This window comes from Candoia aspera, chromosome 13 (genome assembly GCF_035149785.1).
Source record: "Candoia aspera isolate rCanAsp1 chromosome 13, rCanAsp1.hap2, whole genome shotgun sequence".
Lineage (NCBI taxonomy): Eukaryota > Metazoa > Chordata > Lepidosauria > Squamata > Boidae > Candoia > Candoia aspera.
This window is the reverse complement of record NC_086165.1, coordinates 20,476,945-20,499,105: the sequence shown is the minus strand read 5'-3', so window position 1 is coordinate 20,499,105 and position 22,161 is coordinate 20,476,945. Positions and strand designations below refer to the sequence as shown.

At 41.3% G+C, this 22,161-nt stretch overlaps 2 protein-coding genes across 2 annotated transcripts in view; both read right to left on the bottom strand.

The window, feature by feature from the left end:
* Positions 1–22,161, bottom strand: part of MAP2K1 (mitogen-activated protein kinase kinase 1) — a 356,791-nt gene that overhangs the window by 283,265 nt on the left and 51,365 nt on the right. The window lies entirely within an intron of this gene.
* ZWILCH (zwilch kinetochore protein) lies at positions 5,830–22,041 on the bottom strand. The gene is made up of 18 exons (XM_063314070.1): positions 21,953–22,041; positions 18,615–18,666; positions 17,700–17,795; positions 17,503–17,618; positions 16,926–17,122; positions 16,354–16,433; positions 15,871–16,041; positions 15,466–15,537; positions 14,995–15,088; positions 14,624–14,676; positions 13,515–13,611; positions 13,300–13,379; positions 11,140–11,296; positions 10,660–10,688; positions 10,297–10,433; positions 9,142–9,237; positions 7,422–7,540; positions 5,830–6,812 (listed from the first exon to the last, which is right to left on the bottom strand). The coding sequence occupies exons 1-18, from the start codon at positions 22,006–22,008 to the stop codon at positions 6,724–6,726; spliced, it is 1,791 nt and encodes a 596-aa protein (XP_063170140.1). The 5' UTR covers positions 22,009–22,041; the 3' UTR covers positions 5,830–6,723.

Sequence of the window (22,161 nt, the reverse complement as noted above, 5' to 3'; positions counted from 1 at the left end):
TGTGATTAACCAATTAATAGCTTGATTACAGACTAAATATACAGCTCTGGTTAATTGGTGCTGGTAGCCCACTGGTATCTTGCCTTAAGCCCCCTCCCATCCTCCTTCTCTGGAGCATCCACGTTAATAAATTATTATTCACTTCCAAGGACTCCTGTTTTTAAAGCCAGCCTCTTTCACACGTTTACTCAGTGTTTGCAAATGTGAACTGAAGCCTCAAAAGGTCAAAAGGGATAACGGGAAGAACGCCAAATGGTGCTGGCAACTAATTCCTCTTGAGAGTGCTGCCCCCCCCCTTTTTTTTTACAGTTGAAGACAAACTTAACAGCAGAAATTTAAATTATCAGCTTTGGGACTTTCAACAACTCAGGATTACAACCATCTTTAAGCAGCCTATCCCTGACAAAACAAATAACAAAGATTGTTTTCATGGGATACAACGGCTCTACAATTAATGAGCCTTAACATCATTTCTTGATTATGCAGAATATAAGGTTTCTTACTGCACGTGTTAACCTGCTTAACCAGGGAAGAACATCTGTGTCACATTAAGCACTATATTAATGCGCACCAAGTACAGCCAGCGTGTGTACATTCCTTTCTCAGGACTATAGTCCCTGCCTCCATGAAGTAGACCGTAATCCACACAAACTGAGGGGAGCAAATATTTAAGTTGTCATAAAACAGTTATTTTTGGCTGCCAGAGACAACAAGGCGCTTGCTGAAAAATGTTCCGGTGCTGCCATCTTGTGGCCCCTAACAGTCCAGCTTCAAAGCAGTTTTAATGCACTCAACCCCCAAGTGCCGCACTCCCTATTTGTGTTCCCCACAAATACACTCCATATGTGTCTGGGGCACAACTCCTGGCTTGGGGGTAGGGCAAGGGGCAGAGCAGGCAATCAGTTGGCAACCTCTCCAACTGAAAAGCAAAGGATGGGATTTGCACTCTCTGGTCTCTACCCCTATTTCTCTAGGCCCTGCTAGGAACCAGGCTGGGGTGGGGGGTTGTTTTCTGCTTGCTACCGCTCACGTACACTAATTGGGGCACATCAGCCACAGAGGCAACTTTGCTGTGTGAAAGGGATCCCTATCTTCTTGCCTACTTGAACTTCGGCAAGGGGACAGCTCCTTGGAACTGGGGTTGACAAAAAGTTGCTTAATGCTATTTCAAAGATGGAGCCCATTCACTCGCAGGTGGGCAAGAAGGTAAAAGTTCCTTCTTGCATCCACATGGCTATAATTTAAAAACAATACAATACAATACAATCCTCTGCTTGCGGTAGAAATACTTTGGGTTTGCTTGGATTTTGGTAAATAAAGTGCTACAGAGCCATTCTAGAGCTCCAGGGCTCTTGAAGTTCTCCAGAACCAGCTAGAGGCCTTGGGATGGGCCTGCTCCACTCCAAGAAGTCCTATCCTAGAGCCAGAGTTGCTTCCAGGAGCATCCACAGGGGGACTCAAAAAAGCCAAGATGGTGGTTGCAATCAGACGTGCACAAAGAGCAGGGCTTTGACCTCCACCCACACTGACACCCCTATTTCCAGAAATCTGCAGACAGGAAAATCAAAGGGTTGTACTCTATGTAGTACTTTGGACTGCTTAGTTGCTCAAGCATCAGAATGGGACAGCAACCCATTTTTGAGGAAAGAAAAGGACATCAGCCCTGACTCACCTCCTTCCCCTTGCAAATTTATCTTTTTCTCTTATGTTGCATCGAGTGCCGTGGTTTGTTTTGGCTGCAACTTTTCCTTCCTTCCTTCCTGATTCATCCCAGCCATTCATTCCTTGGCTACTTCGCAGAGGAGGAAATATTTTATTTATCGTATTTGTTCACCGCCCATCTTATGTAGTGACAACCCTCAACTGAAGAGAGAGTTGCCCTGACCCAGTGGATTCTATGGCCCTAACCTTCTACCATCAGTATTAAAATAAACCGTAGCTAAAAGCTTTGTTTGGTTAATAACAGGTTGCTGCTTCAAATTCCAGTAGAAACTTTTTAAAAGAGTATTTTCTTTCTCCCTCTCTCCTTCCTTTCCTTCCTTCCTACTATCTATCTCTCCCTAGCTATTTGAGGTTTTTTGTTTTTTTTAAAAAAAAGGGTAGAATGCAGGGGTTCCAGCATTTGATTATTTCTCCGGTCACTTGAATGATATAAAGTAATATTTCTAAAACATTTCTGCTGGAGGTCAAAACAGCAACCTCTTACATACTAGGTAAAGCTCTTAGGCACCATGCTATAGGGGAGGTTATTAAATTTATTAGAGTGCAAAATGGCTGGAAAGAAGGGAATTTTTATTTTAAAGCTGCTAGTTATGCATATTGATGACTTTATAAATTAATTTGCATTTGGGTAATTTCGTATCTAAATTAGTATATATGAATCCTAACTTTACTTTGCATGCTTTATGTTTATTTATATGTGAGTATGTGTGCATGTAGGGATGCGGTGGCGCTGCGGGTTAAACCGCTGAGCTTGCTAATCGGAAGGTCGGTGGTTCGAATCTGCGTGACAGGGTGAGCTCCCGTTGCTAGTCCCAGCTTCTGCCAACCTAGCAGTTCGAAAACATGCCAATGTGAGTAGATTAATAGGTACTGCTTCAGCGGGCAGGTAACAGCGTTCCGTGTAGTCATGCCGGCCACGTGACCACGGAGGAAGTGTCTACGGACAAACGCCGGCTCTTCGGCTTTGAAATGGAGATGAGCACCGCCCCCTAGAGTCGGACACGACTGGACTTAATGCCAAGGGAAACCTTTGCCTTTACCTTTACTATGTGTGCATGTACTATATACATATACATACATACTTCTACTCACAGGAGGAAGTGATTGGTTTTCCTACAATAGAAAAGTAGAAGGGCACAGCAGCAACAGATATTGTAGCCTTCGGTCAGGACTGAGTATTCTGCAAGTTGTTGCCAAAGTCTGGAAAGGATTTTCTTAAACCAACTTACATTCAAGCCACTGTGACCACAAGAGGAGCACCTTAAATGCTAAGTGTGAATATCCATATATAGGCTCCCAATACATTTTGAAGTAATTGAATTAATAGCAAGGTGGGTATATACTGAAAAGGAAAAAAAAATCTGTGGGGATTCCAAAATAACACACAATACATTACCTTTACAAGCAAGAGCAGAATCCTATGGAAGTTGCTTGACGTTTCTGACTAAGAGGTGCTTCCCAAAAGCTGATTGTTCCAAACTCCAAGAGTTGGCTGGATCACCGTAAAGGTAAGGGGAAGTCACTACAGAAATGAGATGCAAGTAGGAAGTCCAAAACTCTCAAGTTTTCCTTGAGTTACCATAATGTCATTACTAAAAGAAGGTCGTTTTGCTGCATCTCTCATCTGCTTTTTGTTACTTGGAGCAGCAAAGTTTCTGAGCTTTTGACAGCTTCCTTCTATGGGGAAGGAACCATCCATCAAGGGCAGTTATGGGTGCCCCAGGAGCTGTTTTTCAACAGGCCCAAGTGTAGCATCTGTTAACAGGAGCTGGCAGACAGGACCTCTGCTCCTTATTTATCAAAAGCTGATGGACTAAAATAGAACCATATAGTGGGCTGGTAGGGGGCTTTCCGTACTCAGAGACCTTCAGCTGGTACCATGCCTGTAGCAGCCACCATCAATTTTAAGAAGGCAAGATGCAGAGGACACCAAATTGGGTGGGACAGCTAATACGTTAGAAGACAGAAATAAAACTCGAAACAATCTGGGTAGGTTAGAAAAAAGAGACTGAAGATAATAAATGTTTACAGAAGGAAATGCAAATCCTTCACTTAGGCAACAAAAATCAAACACAGGAGGATTAGGTCAGGGATTCCAAACTCTGCAGGATCTTGAAACTGTAACCAATTATAAGGTGACTATCTGGCAGCAGCATATGTTTGGAAGGGCAAACACAATCTTAGATTTAACAATAAAGCTACTGCTTGGAAAAGGGAAGTAGGGTGAGAGTTCCATTCAATTCTGCATTGATGGATCCCAGCTCAGTCCTGCCCAGTTCTGTGTAACACGCTCTAAGGATTCAGATAATAAACCGGTTCATATACAAACAAGGGCTGTAGGGTTGCTCAGGGAGCTAGACCCAAAATCCTACCAGGAGACAGCAGCAACTGAATCTGTTTCACTTTAAGACTGACCAGGAAATGGATATGATAGCACTGAAACTTCTTCACAGTAAGAGCAGCTGGATGGTGGAAGCAATTTCCAACGCAGGTAGCAGACGCCTTTTGGCAGATGGATTCAAGGGGAGGCTAGACAGTCATCTACCTGCAAAGGCCAACAGGTTGGACTCAGTGCCAGGCCCTAAATGCCAACTCCGATCCTACGAAATATTAGCCTCTGAAAAGTAACCAGCTGGTCTGATGAAGGTTCCGCTAGTGATGCTCCTAGGGGCAGAACGAAAGTGGCCTCTCATTTTGGGACTTTGCTTACTAAGTGACCTACACCCCTGCACGAATTTCAGTGGATTCTCCACACCTAGAAATGTTAGTAGGGAGTGCTGAGCAAAGTCCTCCGAGGACACGTTTATTATGCACAGCTTGGAACTCCACACAAGTGAGAATGCATATAAGTTTATTTAGCAAATATATATGCCACCCAATCCCAATGTTCTAGGTGGCTTAAATATATATATATATAAAATAAGACAACGCTAAAATTCTCAACAATTACAAAGCTGTTTAAAGCTGACTTAACGATCATGGCTGTGCACAAAATGTGGTGTTTTCTACTGAATTCAAACAGATTGTGTCTCAGAAATGCTGCCAGATCATTCCTGGGGGGATGAAGCTTGGTAGAACCAGAACATGAAACATTTTCATTGCTCCAGGATTTGGCTCAGCCAAAATCTGGAGGGTCTCTTGGAGTGAACAGGTCAAGGCTGGTGGGCTTTTTCCATCCCCTCTGCTCCTCCTTGGTGTGGCCTGTAGACCAGCCTGCCCACCAATCTTCCCCACCTCCCCTTAGTGACTGCCACTGTCCTTGTCCTTTTGCCCCTCTCGCTCCCACTCCAAAACTTTCTTCCTAACACACACATTTTGGTCCAGGCCTGGAGCTTGCTATTCCATGCATAGAACAGTTTGCATATGTAATATTTCGTAGAAAATGTTGGTCCTCCCGTCCCTTTCTTTCCTTTGCTTCTCTTGACCTGTTGCCACGCACTCCTCCCTCAGGTGACCTTCTCTCTTCCCTTTCTCCCCAGCCTAGGAACAGGTATGTTTCGGGTCCAGACACAGAACCACCTGGAACTGCCTGTTCTGTGCACAGAACATTTTGCACAACCTCACCATCAGGAATGGTGAATGAAAAAACGTCGATGCTTCTGAATTGTGGCGCTGCAGAAAATAGTTGAGAATACCTTGGAGTCCAAAAAGAGCAAATTGTTCCCTACTAGATGACGTAAAACCAGACTGCTTCCTCGAAGCACTAATATTAAAGCTTAAGTGTTCTGAACAGAGAACATGAAAGCAGAAATAAATGGAGAAGACCCCGAGGCTTGGAACAATGGAAGGGACCACTAGCAAAACATCCCCATTTGCAGGTGTAGGTCACTTTTCCATGCATCTCATGGCTAGCCCAACTTTTCAATCAATATTGGATCCATTAATTCAGTACTAAGTGTTTAAACTGTATAACAGATGATATTTATTTTACATTAATACGCTGTCCTTCATGGAATTCAACAATATACATGGGGGTGGGGGGGAGCAGTCCCAGCAGAATTAGAGAAAGAACTTATAAGCTCTTTTCTGAACCAGGACGTTGCATGACCATATGTAGCAGTCTTTCTCTGGTAGATCTCTATCTTGTCTTGTGCAATCCAAATCTGTTCTCAAAGTCAACAAAAGCTGAATATAAATGAAATATTTAAAAGTAATATCTAAAAAGAAACAGATGGCCAGAGTTGCAAGCTTCATCCTAATCAAATTCTTCAACCAACAATAAGGTAAGTTAGTTTGATGGCATCATAACTGTTGGGATGACGCATTTCAGTTTTCCTTTCTCAAGAGAATGGGTAAAGATGCCTGTATTCCAACTCTGAGACAGGCTTCTGAAATGATTTCTAAAGTGCAAAGCTCCACAAATTATTCAATCCAGAACTCCATCAGTCTGAATTCTGAACTGGATAATTTGGCAGGAAGGCCACCTTCTCCTGGAGCATTTGTTAGGAAGAAAGGTCTTTCCAAGATCCTGGGTCAGGAATTTGTTGATTTCAGGTTAGTTCAAAAACCAACACGACACTTTTTTTAACAGGGCTACAAAAACAAAGTACTGAGATCTTTGGAACTCAGGTATGCCCACAGATAATTTCATTTTTACTGCCAGTCAATCATCATCTCCTAACCTGTTCCCACTTTCCTACAGATGCTCCACAGCTTCCCCAATCCTGACCTAACATACTATGGGTAAAAACAATCCTGATGTAGAATAGGATGGTTTCCCCCACCCTTGGGTCCTCCAGAGTGGCCAAAGCATTCGTTAGTTGGAAATAACACCCATCGTAGTCAAGTAATCCTGGACGGCACAGGATTGGGAAAGTCTGCTATAGATGCTGCATCACATTTAGAGAAAAGAAATAGGTGATCCTCCAGCAAAAGATTCTGCTCTACGCTAAAATGCACTTTTGCCTTAAACATGTCCTCAGGTAAAGCATTTCAACCCATGCAGTAAGAACTATAACAAAACTCTTTCTGGGTCAATAAAAAGATCAGAGTTGCATATATTTAGATGAAGTCCACCTGAGAGCTCTCAGAAAGAGTGATAAAATGCTTCTCCTCTTTGTTGCCACAGGTTTCGGTATCATCCAGTGAATCTGCAAGACGAAAGACAATGGTAACAAAATGGGGCGGGGGGGGGGTCTCAAAACAAAGTGTTTTAACAGCCTTCGATGGAAGACTCATCCATGAGGGCTCCTTTGTGGTTACAGGGAAACTTTACTGACATAATTGGGGTTTCTACTGGGAAATACAGCCCCCGCTCCCCAGATTTGGAGTCTCTCAGCTAAGAAACCAATTTAAACTACGCAAAACAAGAAAGCCAGAATTCATTCATGTTGGAAATTAACTTCCCCAAACATAAAAAAGAAGATAGGACAGAAGGTCAGCCATGAGTTCTAATTATTTTAACCAAGAGGAAAACAAAACAGGGGCATTCTTCTCATACACAGGAAGTGCGATTATACATGGGTACCACCTGTTGGACCAGAACACACAAAACAAATGAAAAGGTCTTCTTCCCATAGATAAGAAGCCAGGGAATAAACAGAACCCCACAAAAGATTTCCTACATGCCACATGTCACCAACCCATCTGCTAATACATGAGTGAAGGAGTTTTGAAACCGGCAATTACAACGCCAGCTGTAAGAAATGAAATGCAAAAGCAAATGCCATTCTGTACTTCAAACTGTAAAAGTTCCTCACCCCCATTGGTCGGGTGCATGTGTTCAGCTGGAGGGGCGGTGCTATACTGCCATACTGTTTTCACCTTTTTTGCTCCTTGCCCACTGCTGATTTCCACTCTCCATATCTGGGGGTGAGCACTGAAAAAAGTAGGTTGTAAGAATTAACAGTATTAAAGAGGTGCGTATATCCAGAAAGCTCCGTGGCATAGCCTAAGAGCCTCCTGCAGGTAGCCAAATCTCATACGGTAGCTACCAAAGGAAAGCTGGGAGGCCAGAGCCCCAACCAAAGAGAATGATGTCTACAGCAGTTCTCTGGAATTACAGCTTGGAACTCAAAGACTCTCTAGTTCAGCATCTGGGCTCAGTTGCCTGAAAAGACTGAATAGGAATGGTGAGAAAATTCATTTTGTGGGGCATAAATAGAAGCACCACCATCAGAATGGTGCTAGATCAAGCTCCTACATCTGGGCTGCAAAACAACCCAACCAGCCATTGGTGCCACCAGTTCTGTGGCCCAGATCTGGTAGCCACATGCTAGACAAGAATAAAGAAGAATGCTATGGTCCTGTACTGACAACGAAGGTTGGGAACGGGGAGCACTGTTCTTCAGTGGTTCTCCTCCTTCCTGAGTGGCTGGTTCCAGTCAGCTGTGGCGAGTGGGAGAGGTCAAGCCCTCGACCACCCCATTCTGCAGGGCTCAGTCCTCTCCCCATTACTATTTAACATCCACATGAAATCACAGCAAAAGGTAATTCACTAGGACAGGGTGAGGCATCACCAATATGCTAATGGTATCTCCCAAGTAGGCTGGGCAGGAGACATGGGAAGTCCTCACTAGCTACCTGGAGACTGTTAGGGTCTGAATAGGGGGAAGGACTGAATCCTACCAAAACAGAGTAGCTTGGATCTGGATGCCAACTTGAGTCCAAAGATTCATCATTGACTCTGAAGATGGGAGCGCTTCAACAGAAGGAACCAGCCCACCCCTTGGGGAACTCCTGGATTCTATCTGAATCCTACTTGAGCAGCACATGGAGGCTGGGGCCACGAGGGCACCTGGACTCCTCAACCTTGTACACCAGCTGTGGCCTTTCCTCGATCAGGTGACTTTACTCGGAGTCTCGTCACGGCTGGATTACCGAAATATGTTCTAAGTGGGACAGCCCTGGAAGACCATCTGGAAACTTCAGCTAGGGCACTGAGGTTTGTCCATCCACCCCACTATAACGGGAGCTGCACTGGCAGTCTGTTAGCTTCTGAGGGTAATCCAGGGTGCTGGTTGTCTGGGTTTTTCTTCTGTAGAGTTTTCTAAGATTCTGTCCATTATGTGAAAACAAAAAAAAGGGAAGAGGTCTTGGTAGCTAGCTGGACAAGCTTGGCTGTTTGAACAAAAATGGGAATATTAAACATCCATTCGCTAATAATATTGTGATTCTACTGTCAAGTGTAAAAATCTTCCTTTCAAGAAAAAGCTTGTGATCATTTTGTATGGTTTGTCTGGAAAATCTTCTGTAAATCTTACATTTTAGTAAAATATTTCATTATTCTTAAAAAAAAAAAAAGGTGGTGGTGCTGGTTGTCACCTTCAAAGCCCTACGGGACATTGCAAATGACATCTTTCCTCAAAGCCAGAGTTTCAAGTACTGCCCATGTTTGCCTAATGAGGAAGCTTCTATGCCATTTATTATGCTTCTGTGCCAATTCATGGATGGCCTCTAAATCCCTAGAGACTTACTTACTTTTGGTAAAATTGCTTCACCAAACTTGTCCTGACTGGGAGCTGAAATGCATGCTTTTCATTTAGGGGGTTTTCTTTATAGTAGTTGATACAGGATCTACAAAAAGATAAGTATTTTTACAGCACCATTATTTCTTAGAAGAAATATCACAGAATCTATATAGACTACAGTGTAAACCAAAGCCAGGGGCACCTTCAGATTTCTGTTCAAAATATACAACACTGTGCATAATATTTATATTTAATATGATAAATAATATAACAATTTAGATAGATACTGTATATATTATGAAGAATGTGCAAATCTGGCACAGAAGCGAGCACAGTGGGGACTCGTGGTTCTCAGCCTCCAGGAAGGAGAAGACACTTGAACTGAACTGAATAGAAAGAAGCAAAAGACACTAACTGCACCCAAGCTGAGAACTTACCCCAATGAATCCTGTATGAGCCCAAGAGTAAGCAGATCAAAACCAGCGGGCAGAGCTAGGTCAAAAATTAAAGCTGGTTTCATTTTATGTATTTATATTAAATCAAATTAAATATACATATATGATCACTTTCCAGTCACAACGAATATATTTTCTATTTGATCAGATTAAATTTTCACTTTGGTAAGAAATAGGGATGTGCAAGTCTTGAAATGTTTGTCCTGACAATTCCAGAAGTCTTTTGAACTTGAAAGGCTTCATTTTCAGGGGCTGTTTTGAGCTTTAGACACGTGCAGAAAATGGATCTGAGATTCAGACTTTCAATTTCAAAGTATATTCCCCACCCAGTACTTCTTGGAGATGGTCTTTAAGTAGCACATCAGGGAGAACTCTCTCTTCAAAAAAGGCTGTGCTGTGACTTTAGGGGATATAATAGGAAAACTAAAGCTTCTTCCCCAGGTCTTGACTTGTTTTTAGACAGGAATTGAAAATCAAGGCTCAAAATAATGCCACTCCTAAAGGCTCGAAATAATACACTATCAATTCATGTGTCTTCCCCATACTGCTGTAAATATTCTTTTAGTCCTCCTTTTCCCAAAGCAGAAAGAAGTGCAGAAGCTGCACACTTCTTGCACAACTACCGGAAGCAAAACTACCCCAAACATCACATTTATTCAAGGGAACCCTCTCATTCCTGCTCTTTAAGAAAGTTGCTGGCAAGCAATTACTGTGTCAAAATGATGAGGTTCTTGTGTTCTAGTTTGAGAAGATCTACACAGTTGTCCACAATTTCCAACATATGGTGCAGCTTCTGAATACGATGAACCTGTTCCTGCAGATCTACTGAAGTAGACATGAAATAGTCCTTTGAAAGAGGTAACGGAGAACAAGCGTCAGGAGCTATCGACAGCGTCCCTGATCATAAACAAATGCGTACCTTCCTAGGTACTGTTTAAATAACTATTACGTAGACACAGCCTCAGCTGCAGAAAATCAGCAAGAATCTCCCCAGCACCCTTCACACTGAAGACATTTGTTGCCATTCAACTCTCAGGTATAATATTATTTGGGATGTGGGGAATATGACTTACCAAATGAGTGCGTATTGCAAACTCTTTGCCTGAAACACAAATATAGTTCGTATCACAATTTCATAAAAGATAAATGTAAAAAGCTGCAAGGACAGCCTTGATTTATTAAAAATTTAGAAAATGGGAAGCTAGATAGAATGAGATTTGCCTCCATGTTCGCTCTACTGAGGCCATCTGAAAAACTGAAATAGAAACTGGAACTAGGAGACAGCCCAAGAGTTTTACCTTCCACGGTTCAGAAGTTTGCAGGGAAAAATGACTGTGGGACAGGGATCCGGCCATGTCAGATAATCCAATTTGCTCAGAAGAAGCCACTACTTGTTAGCTTGTAAATTAAATCAATACAGTCTGACATCTGATAAGTAATTTGCCCACCAATGTTATTAGTTGACAAGATGCTAATATCTGATTTTTACATGGAGAAAGATAAATCATTTGGACACAACTACCCAAAATTAAGATAGATGGGCCACAACATACCCACAAAATAGCTGATATAATCTCTCTTCATTTTATCCACGCCGATTTCTAGAAGCATTTGCACAAGAGAATCTCCATCAAGAGAAACTGTCTCCATCTTTCCATGGTAAGATTGCTTTATCAATTTGCTCAGTAAGCTGTTGCTTTCTTGATGAATCTGCAGGGATAGCGTATATTTTACTTATGTCCTCCTGCTCTATAAATACAGTATGTACCCAAAAACGTCTCAAAATAATTTTAAATAAATCTCAAAGGCTACACAAATTACACATTTTAAGAGTGCAAAATAAGCCTCCTGTAACCCCACCATTCAACCGAAATATATTTACCAACAGTCATTCCCAGGAATAGCAAACTCCCATGCTCAAGCTCTTATCAATTTGGAAGAGAATCAGAAAGTGAAAGCAGCACATTTGAGAGACTCCCTTGTACACCAGACAGAGATTAAACCAGGGTTAAACATCTGAAATGTAGAGCCTGAAAGAGCGAAGGAGGGATTACTGTCTGGGGAAATGCAAGACACCAATTTAAAAAGACCTCTACAGGAGGGGCTATAATCACGTGGCTGTGGCTGCCATCTTGGCTTTTTAAGGCACCTCCCTGTAGACACCTCTGCTGTACAAGTCAGCAGGAAGAAAAAGGAAAACAAACTAAGCACCTTTTCCTCTTCCTAGTACGGGCCCTGACATTATTTCTAGCAATGAAGGCACACACTTTTGGCCAGGTAAGATTATTCAACTGGATTGATATATCCTGCCAAGCCACCTTTTGTTTAACTATGGTTCGGGGAATAAATCTGGAGTTTTTAAACAGAAATGAACCTAAGCCCAAATTAACAAAACCACATTATACTGTTGTGCCATACCAGGCTGCCACTCTGGCAAGAGAAGTCCAAGGGATTGGAAATCTATGAAGTGCTCAGCCTAATATTGGTGAGAAAGATTTGAGGATGGGTGTTCCTTTTTCCTAGACATGTTGAGAAAGGAGCAAAAGCAGCACCCTGTTTGCTTTTAGCGGCCAGAAACCCCTCTCAAGCAATCCCAATCAGGGAGCCCCTAATTTATACCATATTTCTTGTTTCTTGAAAAATAAACATCCACAGGACATGCTGCTCTGTCTGGTGTTGGCCGAGTTCAATTACTATGGCAGGTCTTTGTGGTTGAGACTCGGTAAATTTAGATAAGCGACTCAGCATTATGTTTTTAGTGTTCAGAAATAATTTAACTTCTAATACCCAGGAAGGTGCAAAGTGATTTTCACTTACTATTACGTGTTTGTTACTTAATAATATTACGAGCATAAAGGCTCTTATCCCAGCGTCATCCCTTCGTGGTGGGCTGGACTGAAAGATGGCAATCAGGTTCCATGGCAAAGGATGGGGTCCTTCGGCCCATCCCAGCATCTCAGCCGCTACGCAATCCTGAGGCATCGCTCTTTATAAGGCCCTGATGCCCCGCTGGGAAGAACCTCAGGGTTCCTGCTCCCTCCCCCACAAATCCTACCCTGAATTGCTTGCAGTGAGGAATCAGCAACCTGTCCAGCTGATCTGCCAAGGGAAGAAGATGCAGAGGCCTCCTGGAGGTCTCTGATACCACTTCACCTCAGTGGAAGAGGAACCAGCCATTAAAACCATTCTGCTCACCTGCTAAAACTGCAAATGTCAGACAACGGTCCATGAATGCGCTTAATGTGCTGCCAGATTTTCTCCATTTAAGTCCCCTCCCACCTTTGTATTATTCTATTCCTGAGCAGCTGGACTTTTAATCTGTTCTCCCTAAAACTATCACAACTTAATGTTCTTTTGGTGTGTTGTGTGTGTGGATACGAAGTGGGATGCCAGGGGTGCCCCAATCACCTTTGGCTTCCTCAAAGCAACGTGGGAAAGCCCTGCTGACAGGTTGGCCAGTGGGCCTAGGAGGGCATCCAGAATCACCAGGGCCTCTCTGCCACTAGAGGGGGAACTACCTGTCCAACAAGGTAATTCGCAACTTCCCAATGGGATAGAAGGACAAACTATTAAATGCACAAGACCCTCTTATACTAACTGCATTCAGCTGAGGTTTTGACCTGGGTCTGCCTACCTCTTTCTCCTAACCTTGCCCTTGTTAGGTTAAGTACAGGACGGTTTGTCTGGATTCCAGCTTCATTACTCCTACTTACCCATGTCTGCAATTCCCCATGCTGAAGGGCTCTCATTACCAATGAAAAACACTTCACCAGTTCCTCATATGAAGCAACATCTTAGGGTGGAAAAAGTCCAGTGTTAAATAAAACAACAGCATAACCGAGACCAAGTGAATTAATAAAAATCCTTCACCCACTACAGGGTGAACGTCTCTAAAGGTCTGGGAGGCAGAGCCTAGAAATATACATACTTCTCCATATATTACACCACAGCAGTTCAAGGAAATCAAAGTCTCTGCGCTGACTAAAAAGCATTTTCATGGAATCAATAACTGTAGCAGTGTTATCCTGGAGATTCAACAAAAGGAAAAATAGTTATTTCAAAATGAAACTGGATTTACAATCTTTTTAGTTATTTAAATGTCACAGCTCAAAATAACTTCACAACCACATCTCTACATTAAGAAAACTAGAAATAGAGTTTTAAAAGGTTCAAAACAACAAATTAACAATGTGCATAAAGAAAAGCTATCAAGGTGGCAAGAAGTACAATGCTCCTCCACATTACCTTTCCAACTTGCAAAACTGATGTCGGCCTTGTGGGATAATCCAGACGGGAATCACAACCAGGGGAGCTAATTCTACCTTATTGTAAAGCTACATTGACAGAATCCTGCAAGTCTGAAAGTACAATCCTCCCCCCCGCCCCGTGATCTCCTTTACAGCCGGAGAAACCAGGGAGGGTCCCTTCCGAGCCTCCTGCCCCGCCCACTATCCAGCTGCGGGCTCAGCTCTCTCTTATCTGACCGCTCCCTTGGCTGCGTCTCTTGGCCCCGTCTCCCCAGGTCTTTCCCACAGACCATCACACCACTAGGAAAAAGTAGCAAAGAAACTTAACAAGCTTAAGCGCCTAAGAAAATGGATGCACTCCTTATATTCTCAAAGAAGCAGCTACAGGTAGTCCTCATTTAGTAACCACAATTGGAACCAGCAACTTGGTCATTAAGAAAAGCAGTCGCTAAGTGAAACCATGACTGCGCTTATGATCTGCTTATGATTTGCTTTACAGACCTGAGGAGGTTGTAAATGTGAGGACTGGTCGCGAAATTACTTTTTCATCACCATCATAACTGTGAACGGTCACTGCACGAAGCAGTCGCTAAACGACTACCTGTATTAAACTTGGAAATACATTTCCCAAAAGATATTTGTTGATTTTTCCATTCAAGTTGGAGGGAAAACTCATTCAAAGCTTCAGTAATGAAACAAACAAGAGTCTTCAATTTGTATCCAAGGTAAAATATGATGTCAATCTAGAATTCTGAGAAAGTATTTTTCTGCTCACTATCTTACCAATTACCTCAGTATCATCTTCATTTGGTGACTTCAGTCCATCTACTTCATCCTTTAAATCTAAAGGAAAAAAGAAGAGAAAGCTACATACTGTGGCCATCAGCTTTAATGTAATGGAACACACTTGGCTCTCATGCAACTTTGACTGGAAGGGACATTTCCTGCACATATCAATTAGTGGTGACATGGCACACTTGCATCCATGTCACATATTGGCTCATATGTGCTGCTTTCATTTGGAATTAACGTGCTGTGTGAATCCAGCCGCTGTATTTTACTCAACAAACTAAGTGTGCAGTGTGTCCAATGCAAACTCAGCCATTACACATATTTCAGTTAAGACCTCAAGGGAAGTATTTCCAAAATGCTTAGCATTACCTTTCAAAAGTTTCTGTACTAGGTCAACGGCAGACTTTTTCCTCAGGGCCTTCGGCCACTCGGTTAGTGCATTCTTCAAGCGTTCGGCCAAACTCTACCACCACCATCCAAAAACAAACAAGTCTAAAGCCAGGTCTTGATACAGTATATACAACACACAAGTGATGCACGGCTGTCTAATACAGGCTGCTGCCTCAGAAGTAAGACCTATCCAATTAAGGGAGGCTGCTCTTCAGTAGAATTTGTCACATACACACGTGTGCACACGCACACACACACAATAAAAAATGCTACTGATATTATCAGGACTTTTAAGTGTTAACACTTAAAAACATTCATTTAAAGTCTATTTAGCAATACTATCTTGATTCCATTTCAAAGAGGACAGTTGCTTAAAACCATGCGATCCCCCCTTGCTCTTACACAGCTAAGCATTATTCTCTGAATGGGAAATGACACCACAATACTCACAAGGAGGAACTGCAATTCTCTGTTTGGCTCATACACAGAACTCAGGGGGCTCCCAGATGCCATTTGGAGGGTCTGGAAGTTTAAAAAATAAAACCATTAATCAATCAATCAATCAATCAATCAAATAAATTTAAATGGCTGCCCAGCTCACTCACAGTAACTCCAGGCAGCTTACAGAATTAAAATGATTCATATATAATGGATCCTTATTAAGCCTACGAAGAATAAATCATTTACTTATATTCATTATTTCTGGAATTGCCTGTTTTGAAATTAGGATGCTTTGCATTCAGATGCTAGGCACACTTCCTCCTTTACGCTATTCACAATTAAAAGGTTACTAAATTAGCAGCAACATTTCAGCATCTGTTATTATGATAATATTAAAACTATTGATTTCCTTACCAGCAGAGCAGCAGAGGAAAGTGGAGGTCTCTGCAGCATCATTTTTACCCCATCCCAAGCAAAATCCGCATATATATTTCTCTCCAGTGGAATAAGGGAATCCTCCTGAGACAAGGAGTCTGGTGAAGTGGCTTCAAGGAATTCATAACGGGCAAAGCCTGTTATTATCAACTAAAACACAAGAGCATTTACAGCTGCAGCCAGCTATTCTGAATGACCGTAGCTAAGAAAACATCACATTTTATAAATGACCCTAAAATCAGATTAAGACTACAATTATAAAAACTCCTTGTAAGTTCCATTGAAATCAAAGGCCTTTGAGTTCAGTATATAATGATCCAGTACATATTAAACACAGAGTTATTACACTATGTAATAAAACAATATATATTAAACCTAGAAAGTTTTCAGCTCTGGGGCTTGTTTAATTTTTAAAAATTTCAATATATATTCAGTTGTGAATAAAAATCAAGATAAACCTACATCTGAAGCATGATGTCTCATTCTGTGACTTTCTTTCAGTTCTTCCAAGCCTATAGAATAATTATTATTTGACAGAGGACCTAGGAAAACAAACTGAATTAAATGAGGGTTACCTAGTTACCAAAAACTTGATAAAAATGAGATAAAAAAAATTTGCTCTCAAGCTTTGATTTCATTTTTTAAAAAATCCTCTAATATCAATCTATCATTCCCTTATTGCTATCAGCAGTTAAAAATGTAGTAGCAGAATACTGCATCAAAAATTTTAATTAGCGACTAGTAATATACCTCAATTAACCTGTATGTTTGAAGTAGCAGGGAGAAAATGTATCCCCAAAATTAAAGAGGTATTTCCAGAGACTACTCTAAATAACCAGTCCTGTTGCATGCAGCTTCAGCCCATACAGTATCTTCAAAAATTACACATTCAGTCTCAATCAATTCGCTAAAACATGTTTCACTTAAGAAGAAATGCATACCCTAAAGACTGCAAATTTTAAAATAGATTGTTCCATTTCTTCCACACATTGGCAACATCTGATGGAACCCCCCACCAAAGGCCAAAACCTTACCATTGCAAGTAACCGTATGAAGCCTGATCCCCGTAAGATTATTTCCGTTTCTCAAAGGTTCAGCTCCAAGCCAAATAGTTTGTTCTGGGTCAGTGGGATCACATCGCACCCAAAGTGGAGGAAGCTGTGCTGCATCGTTTATTTGTAAATGTTTCATGTTTGGATTTTGAGACATTGTGTAGAAAGAAATCAGCTGCCTATCAACGGTGAAAAGACATTATTTCAGAGTATCAGATTACTAATTAAGTAGTATTTGTTATGGGGTTTTTTACCTTCACTTTTTTGTCTCCCAAAACAGCTCACATTAATTAAAAAAGGAAGGTAATGCTAATTACCTTGGGTATGTAAATGTGTATTATACACACACACACAAAGGGAATTTTATAATTGTCCTTCTTTGAGGAATTAAAGGTACATTTATACTCATTCAAATATTAAAAGTTGTTATCATTTTGTAGAAACTAACATACATTAAATTATAGCTGCTCTGTCAGGCAGTAAAATTTACTTTTTGCTCTAGGAAGAGTGCATATTCTAAAGGATAAAGATTAAAATAAACACAAACAAGCATGCACACCTTGCTCTTGAAAGGGTTAGAGGAGATGCTGATAAATTCTCTTCTGGGAAAACCTCAGAAGCTGAAGATTCACCATTCTGCCTTTCTTCCAATCTACTGGCTTCTTCATATGGCTGCTACAAAAGGAAGCAGCTGTGCTAGGAAAATGGTAAGTTTCAAAAAGGCGGAACATATTGAAATAACAGTAGCCAACTTACCATTTTCTCCACAACAAAAAAAACCCCACTTCGGTCCCAGAGTTTTTCTAAGGGATTTGTATTGCCTTCATCGATCAAATGGACTCGCAGATCAGTCTGGCAAAAGAAGGAAGCTGTTTCCATAGTACTTTTCTCTGTCCACATTTAAAAATAATTTGACATACAGCACAATATACTTATGCATTGAAAGCATGGAAGGCGTATTTATAGCAATTGACATTAATGCTCATCCTTTCCTAGGCAGGACCATCCCACTTGAGAGTAGCAGATGTCAGAATTTCAGACATGATTTTGCAGTAACTCTCTATGGTCTGGGATCCCTCAGTGATGACAGAGGATAAAGGCTGTAAATAAGTAATTAAAGTGCTTTTCCACTGAACAGCATAAGAGTCTTACTGTTGATACATGTATACCTTTGCAGTCATGCTTTGCAGCAGACTCCAGGACTTACTAGTAGTCTTTTCCTAGCAAAATAAACTTATTTAAGGAAAGCAACAGTAAAGCTGTATCAAAGTAACACAAACCAAAGTATAGAGAAAAGGGAAAAAAATCTATACTTTTTTTTACATGGAAGTTATTCAAATTAATTGCACCAACCGTCCAAATCTGCATTTTGAATTATACAATATATCTATAAAGTGACTTGTCATTTTTATTATTTATTATACTTATATCCTATATTTCTTCCTGGAGTACATACAAAGCACTTCCTCTCCAAATTTATCCTTACAACAAGCAGGAACATTTCTCAGATTTAAAAAGTAAAAATAAATCAAACTTCATTCACCAAATTCAGCATTATATGTTTTCCCCTTCTAGCATCTGCATCTAATATTAAATTATCTTAAACCTTAGCACTTCTAAACTTCTCTACCCTTAAGTGCACACCATTTTAATAAGATGTTTGAAACATACCTCGAAAGTAAAAGGTCCTGAGCTATTATTCTGCTTTCTTTCCTCAGATGCTCTGAAATATAAATAATGATTTACTTATTTTTCTGAATGCTGGGAACAGATGTCAAAAGCAAAATGAAACAACTAATCCTTGTAGAATTTTAAGAATGTAAACATTGCTAAAATGCTGTTTGGCACGAGCCATACCTATGTACATGTGCTAATGTTTAGTCTTAAAGTCAATTTACCATGAAGCAATCTTAAACAAAGTAAGAACATTTCATCCATCTCTTTCCTGCTTATTACACAGGGAAAAACACCAGACAACTCTAGACCACTCTCTTGCCTAAATACCAATGTATTTGGTAACTATATGCAAAATGGTAACTATGTGTGCACAGAAGAAAAGAAAAAGCTATTCCTGTCAAAGCTCTCAGTTTATACAGGTAGTCCTCATTTAGTGACCACAACCGGGACCAGCAAATCAGTCATTAAGCAAAGTGGTCGCTAAGTGAAATTGCTCCTGTGCTTACGATCTTACTTCAGCTTTCCTTTGCTTTGCAGACCTGTGAACGTCATAAAGTTGTAAAGTTACTTTTTCAACATTGTTGTAACTGCGGTTGCTAAACAAGGCAGTCATTAAATGAGAACTGGGGATGGCAATGGCAATGGCAAACCACCCCACTATAGTCTGCCAAGAAAACATCGCAAAAGCGGCATCCGCCCAGAGGGTCAGACATGACTCGGTGCTTGCGCAGGGGACCTTTCACCTTCACCTACACAGGTTCTAGCCAATATTCAAAATGCATTTTGTAAACTACTGTACAGATAAACAGATTAGATTTGGCTAGTTTTTGCTGTATCATATAGCTTTCCACATCTCTGGGGCTTCTGAAATGTATATTGGATGAGACCACCTGAATCTGATCCTTTACTGGACTTCGTAAGGCTGAAAACCTAAGTCTGATCCACATCTTTCTTAAAAGGAGTTGGCAGAATGCATTCCTGCTGAAGACTTTAATCACCAAGGCACCAAGATCAATTCAAGGGTGCCTTTATGTTCTGGCAGCTCGTTCTGTTGAAAGTATAGAAAGAGGGTTTTTCTGGGGTGCCTTCGAGTCCGTGTTGACTCCTGGTGACTGTCTGGACTAGTTCCTGCAGTTTTCTTGGCAAGACTTTGGGAAGTGGCTTGCTTCTGCTTTCTTCCTAGGGCTGGCCCAAGGTCACCAGCTGGCTTTGCCACTGACTTCTGAGGTGTTTATACAACTTCCCAGTCTACCTACTGCCCTAGGATTTCTTCGTGGTCTCCCATCCAAGTACAAGCCAAGACTAATGCCACTTACCTTTTTTTTTAGATCAACCAAGATCAACTAAGTTTTCATTCATTCAAAACTTTTAGGATGCATATTTGGCCTGTGTATTTTCTTTAATTGCTTACACTGTAAACCTTTATGTGTTAGACAACAGATGCAGTATACTGTCCCTTAGTTCTCCCTTTAAAGATGAGTGTGTTAGTTAATAGCTGTAGTATTATTTCAATTTTTTTCTTTCCTGATTGTACAGTTTTAGTAAATAACATTATTACTTTACTATTGTTTATTTTTGATGTTATGTAAATATCTTGAGAGCTCTTCCACCAACGTCAAATTCCTTGTATGTCTAATCATACTTGGCCAATCAAGTATTCCATTCCATTCCTATTCCTAGACAGTTTTGCCAAGGTGTATAGTAAATTTTTCAGAGCAACAGTTGAATTTGAACTTAATGGACTGTGCTGGGAGGGGGCATTCCCAAAATGGGTAAACCTAGAAGCAAAAGAACTAAGAGAAGATGGGAAATTAACTGGATTTGATTTAATTCAATAATCAAATGCAATTAATTACACAGTTAATTACAGAGTTTAATACAGTTACTTTCAAGGTATTAATTTATTATTTATTTATTATTTATTTAATCATTGTGAATACAGGTGATGTAAAATGACCCCAGAAACAAGACGAACATCTTCAATTAAAATCTGACTGAACAAACAGGTAGTCCTCGCTTAATTACCACAATTGGAACCGGAATTTCAGTTGCTAAGCAAAGCGGTCATTAAGAAAACTCAACCCGATTTTTTGACCTTTTTTTTTGCAGTTGTTAAGCAAATCACTGTGGGTGTTAAGTGAATCACATAGTTCCCCATTGATTTTGTTTGCCAGAAGCCAGCCAGGAAGGTCAAAAATGGCGATCATGTGATCATGATGCGACGGTCATAAATGAGAACCAGTTGCCAAGCGCCCAAATTGTGATCATGTGACTGCAGGGGACACTGAGACAGTCATAAATGTAAGGACCGGTTGTAAGTCGGTTTTCCCTGCACCATCCTAAGTCCGAACTGTCACTAAACGGTTGTTAAGCGAGGACTACCTGTATTTATAAGTGACCAGAAACTCACACTCAACCCCCACTTTCCAAATGGGTACTGAATATCGTTCTCTTCTGGCACGTTAAAAACAGCATTGATATTTATTTATTGCATTTTATATTTGTAACGTGCTTGATTTTTATGGGATTTTAACATTTATCGTTGTAGCTTGATTTTATTGTAAGCCGCCCAGAGTCCCTCTTTTGGGGGAGATGGGTGGTAATAAAATTTGAATGAATAAATGAATGAATAAATAAATAAACCTGGCAGCACAGAGAACCTCTGCACCCACATGAGGCTCTGTGTTTGCACGTGGTCCTCTCCGCTGCATTGTACACCTGAAAAATCAGGACAGAGATATTTTCAATCAATCAGTCGAATGGCGTTTGCGTATCAACGTTACTGAGAGCTGGAGAGAAGACCGCCAGGGCCTTCGTCTTCCACTGAAAGCCAACACGAATTCCGTCTCACTCCGGTGTGTCCGTGCCCGGCTTTGACAGGACAGAGCCTGGGTTCAAATCTTCACTCAGAGTTAAGCCACGAAACAGCAACCCCTGCCCAGGAACAGGATGGGTTGTAAAAATTGCAAAATAAGTAAATAAATAATACTCTGGTTAATTTCAGGTTACTTGGTGGGGGGCCTTTGATTCTTTATATGAGGCAGAGGAGCCCCAGCAGAAACTTGAATGCAGTTACTTGAAGGAAACGGCAGACTTCAGGAGCAAGAGAATAAAAATAAACTAAATAAGGATTATAATAATCCTCCTTTTATTACTCGGCTATGAAGGCTCACTCCTGGTGTTTCATTTTTCCTTGTATTTTTATAAAGCATCCCTTATGCGCTACCGTTCAGCCTACCTCACAGGGTTGTTGTGAGGATAAAGAGGAGAACTAAGACCCTAATTTTTTTTTAACTGTTCCAAGACCAAAGGGGGACGACGGGTCCACTTACTGCAGGAGGAAGCTGTGGAGGCGGAGGATCTCCTCCTGCCGCCGCCGAGAAGCCATCGCAGCCGCGCCGTCTCAGGGACCGACGGGCAGCCAGCCGCACTCCTCACGCATGCGCAGTCGCTGCCTCTCACTCGGACTGCGCGCCAGAACTACTTTCCATCCTCGCCAGACCTCCGGAGAATCCCTCCGCCAAAGAGAGACTCGCCCAAG

Excerpts from the sequence above, each read along its gene's own strand:
- ZWILCH (XM_063314070.1), bottom strand. The coding sequence starts at position 22,008 with ATGGCTTCTCGGCGGCGGCAGGAGGAGATCCTCCGCCTCCACAGCTTC. Across the intron at positions 17,619-17,699 it reads TTTTTGTTGTGGAGAAAATG|CAGCCATATGAAGAAGCCAG; the intron begins GTAAGTTGGCTA and ends TTCCTTTTGTAG. Across the intron at positions 10,434-10,659 it reads TTGCAATACGCACTCATTTG|GACTATTTCATGTCTACTTC; the intron begins GTAAGTCATATT and ends CCTCTTTCAAAG.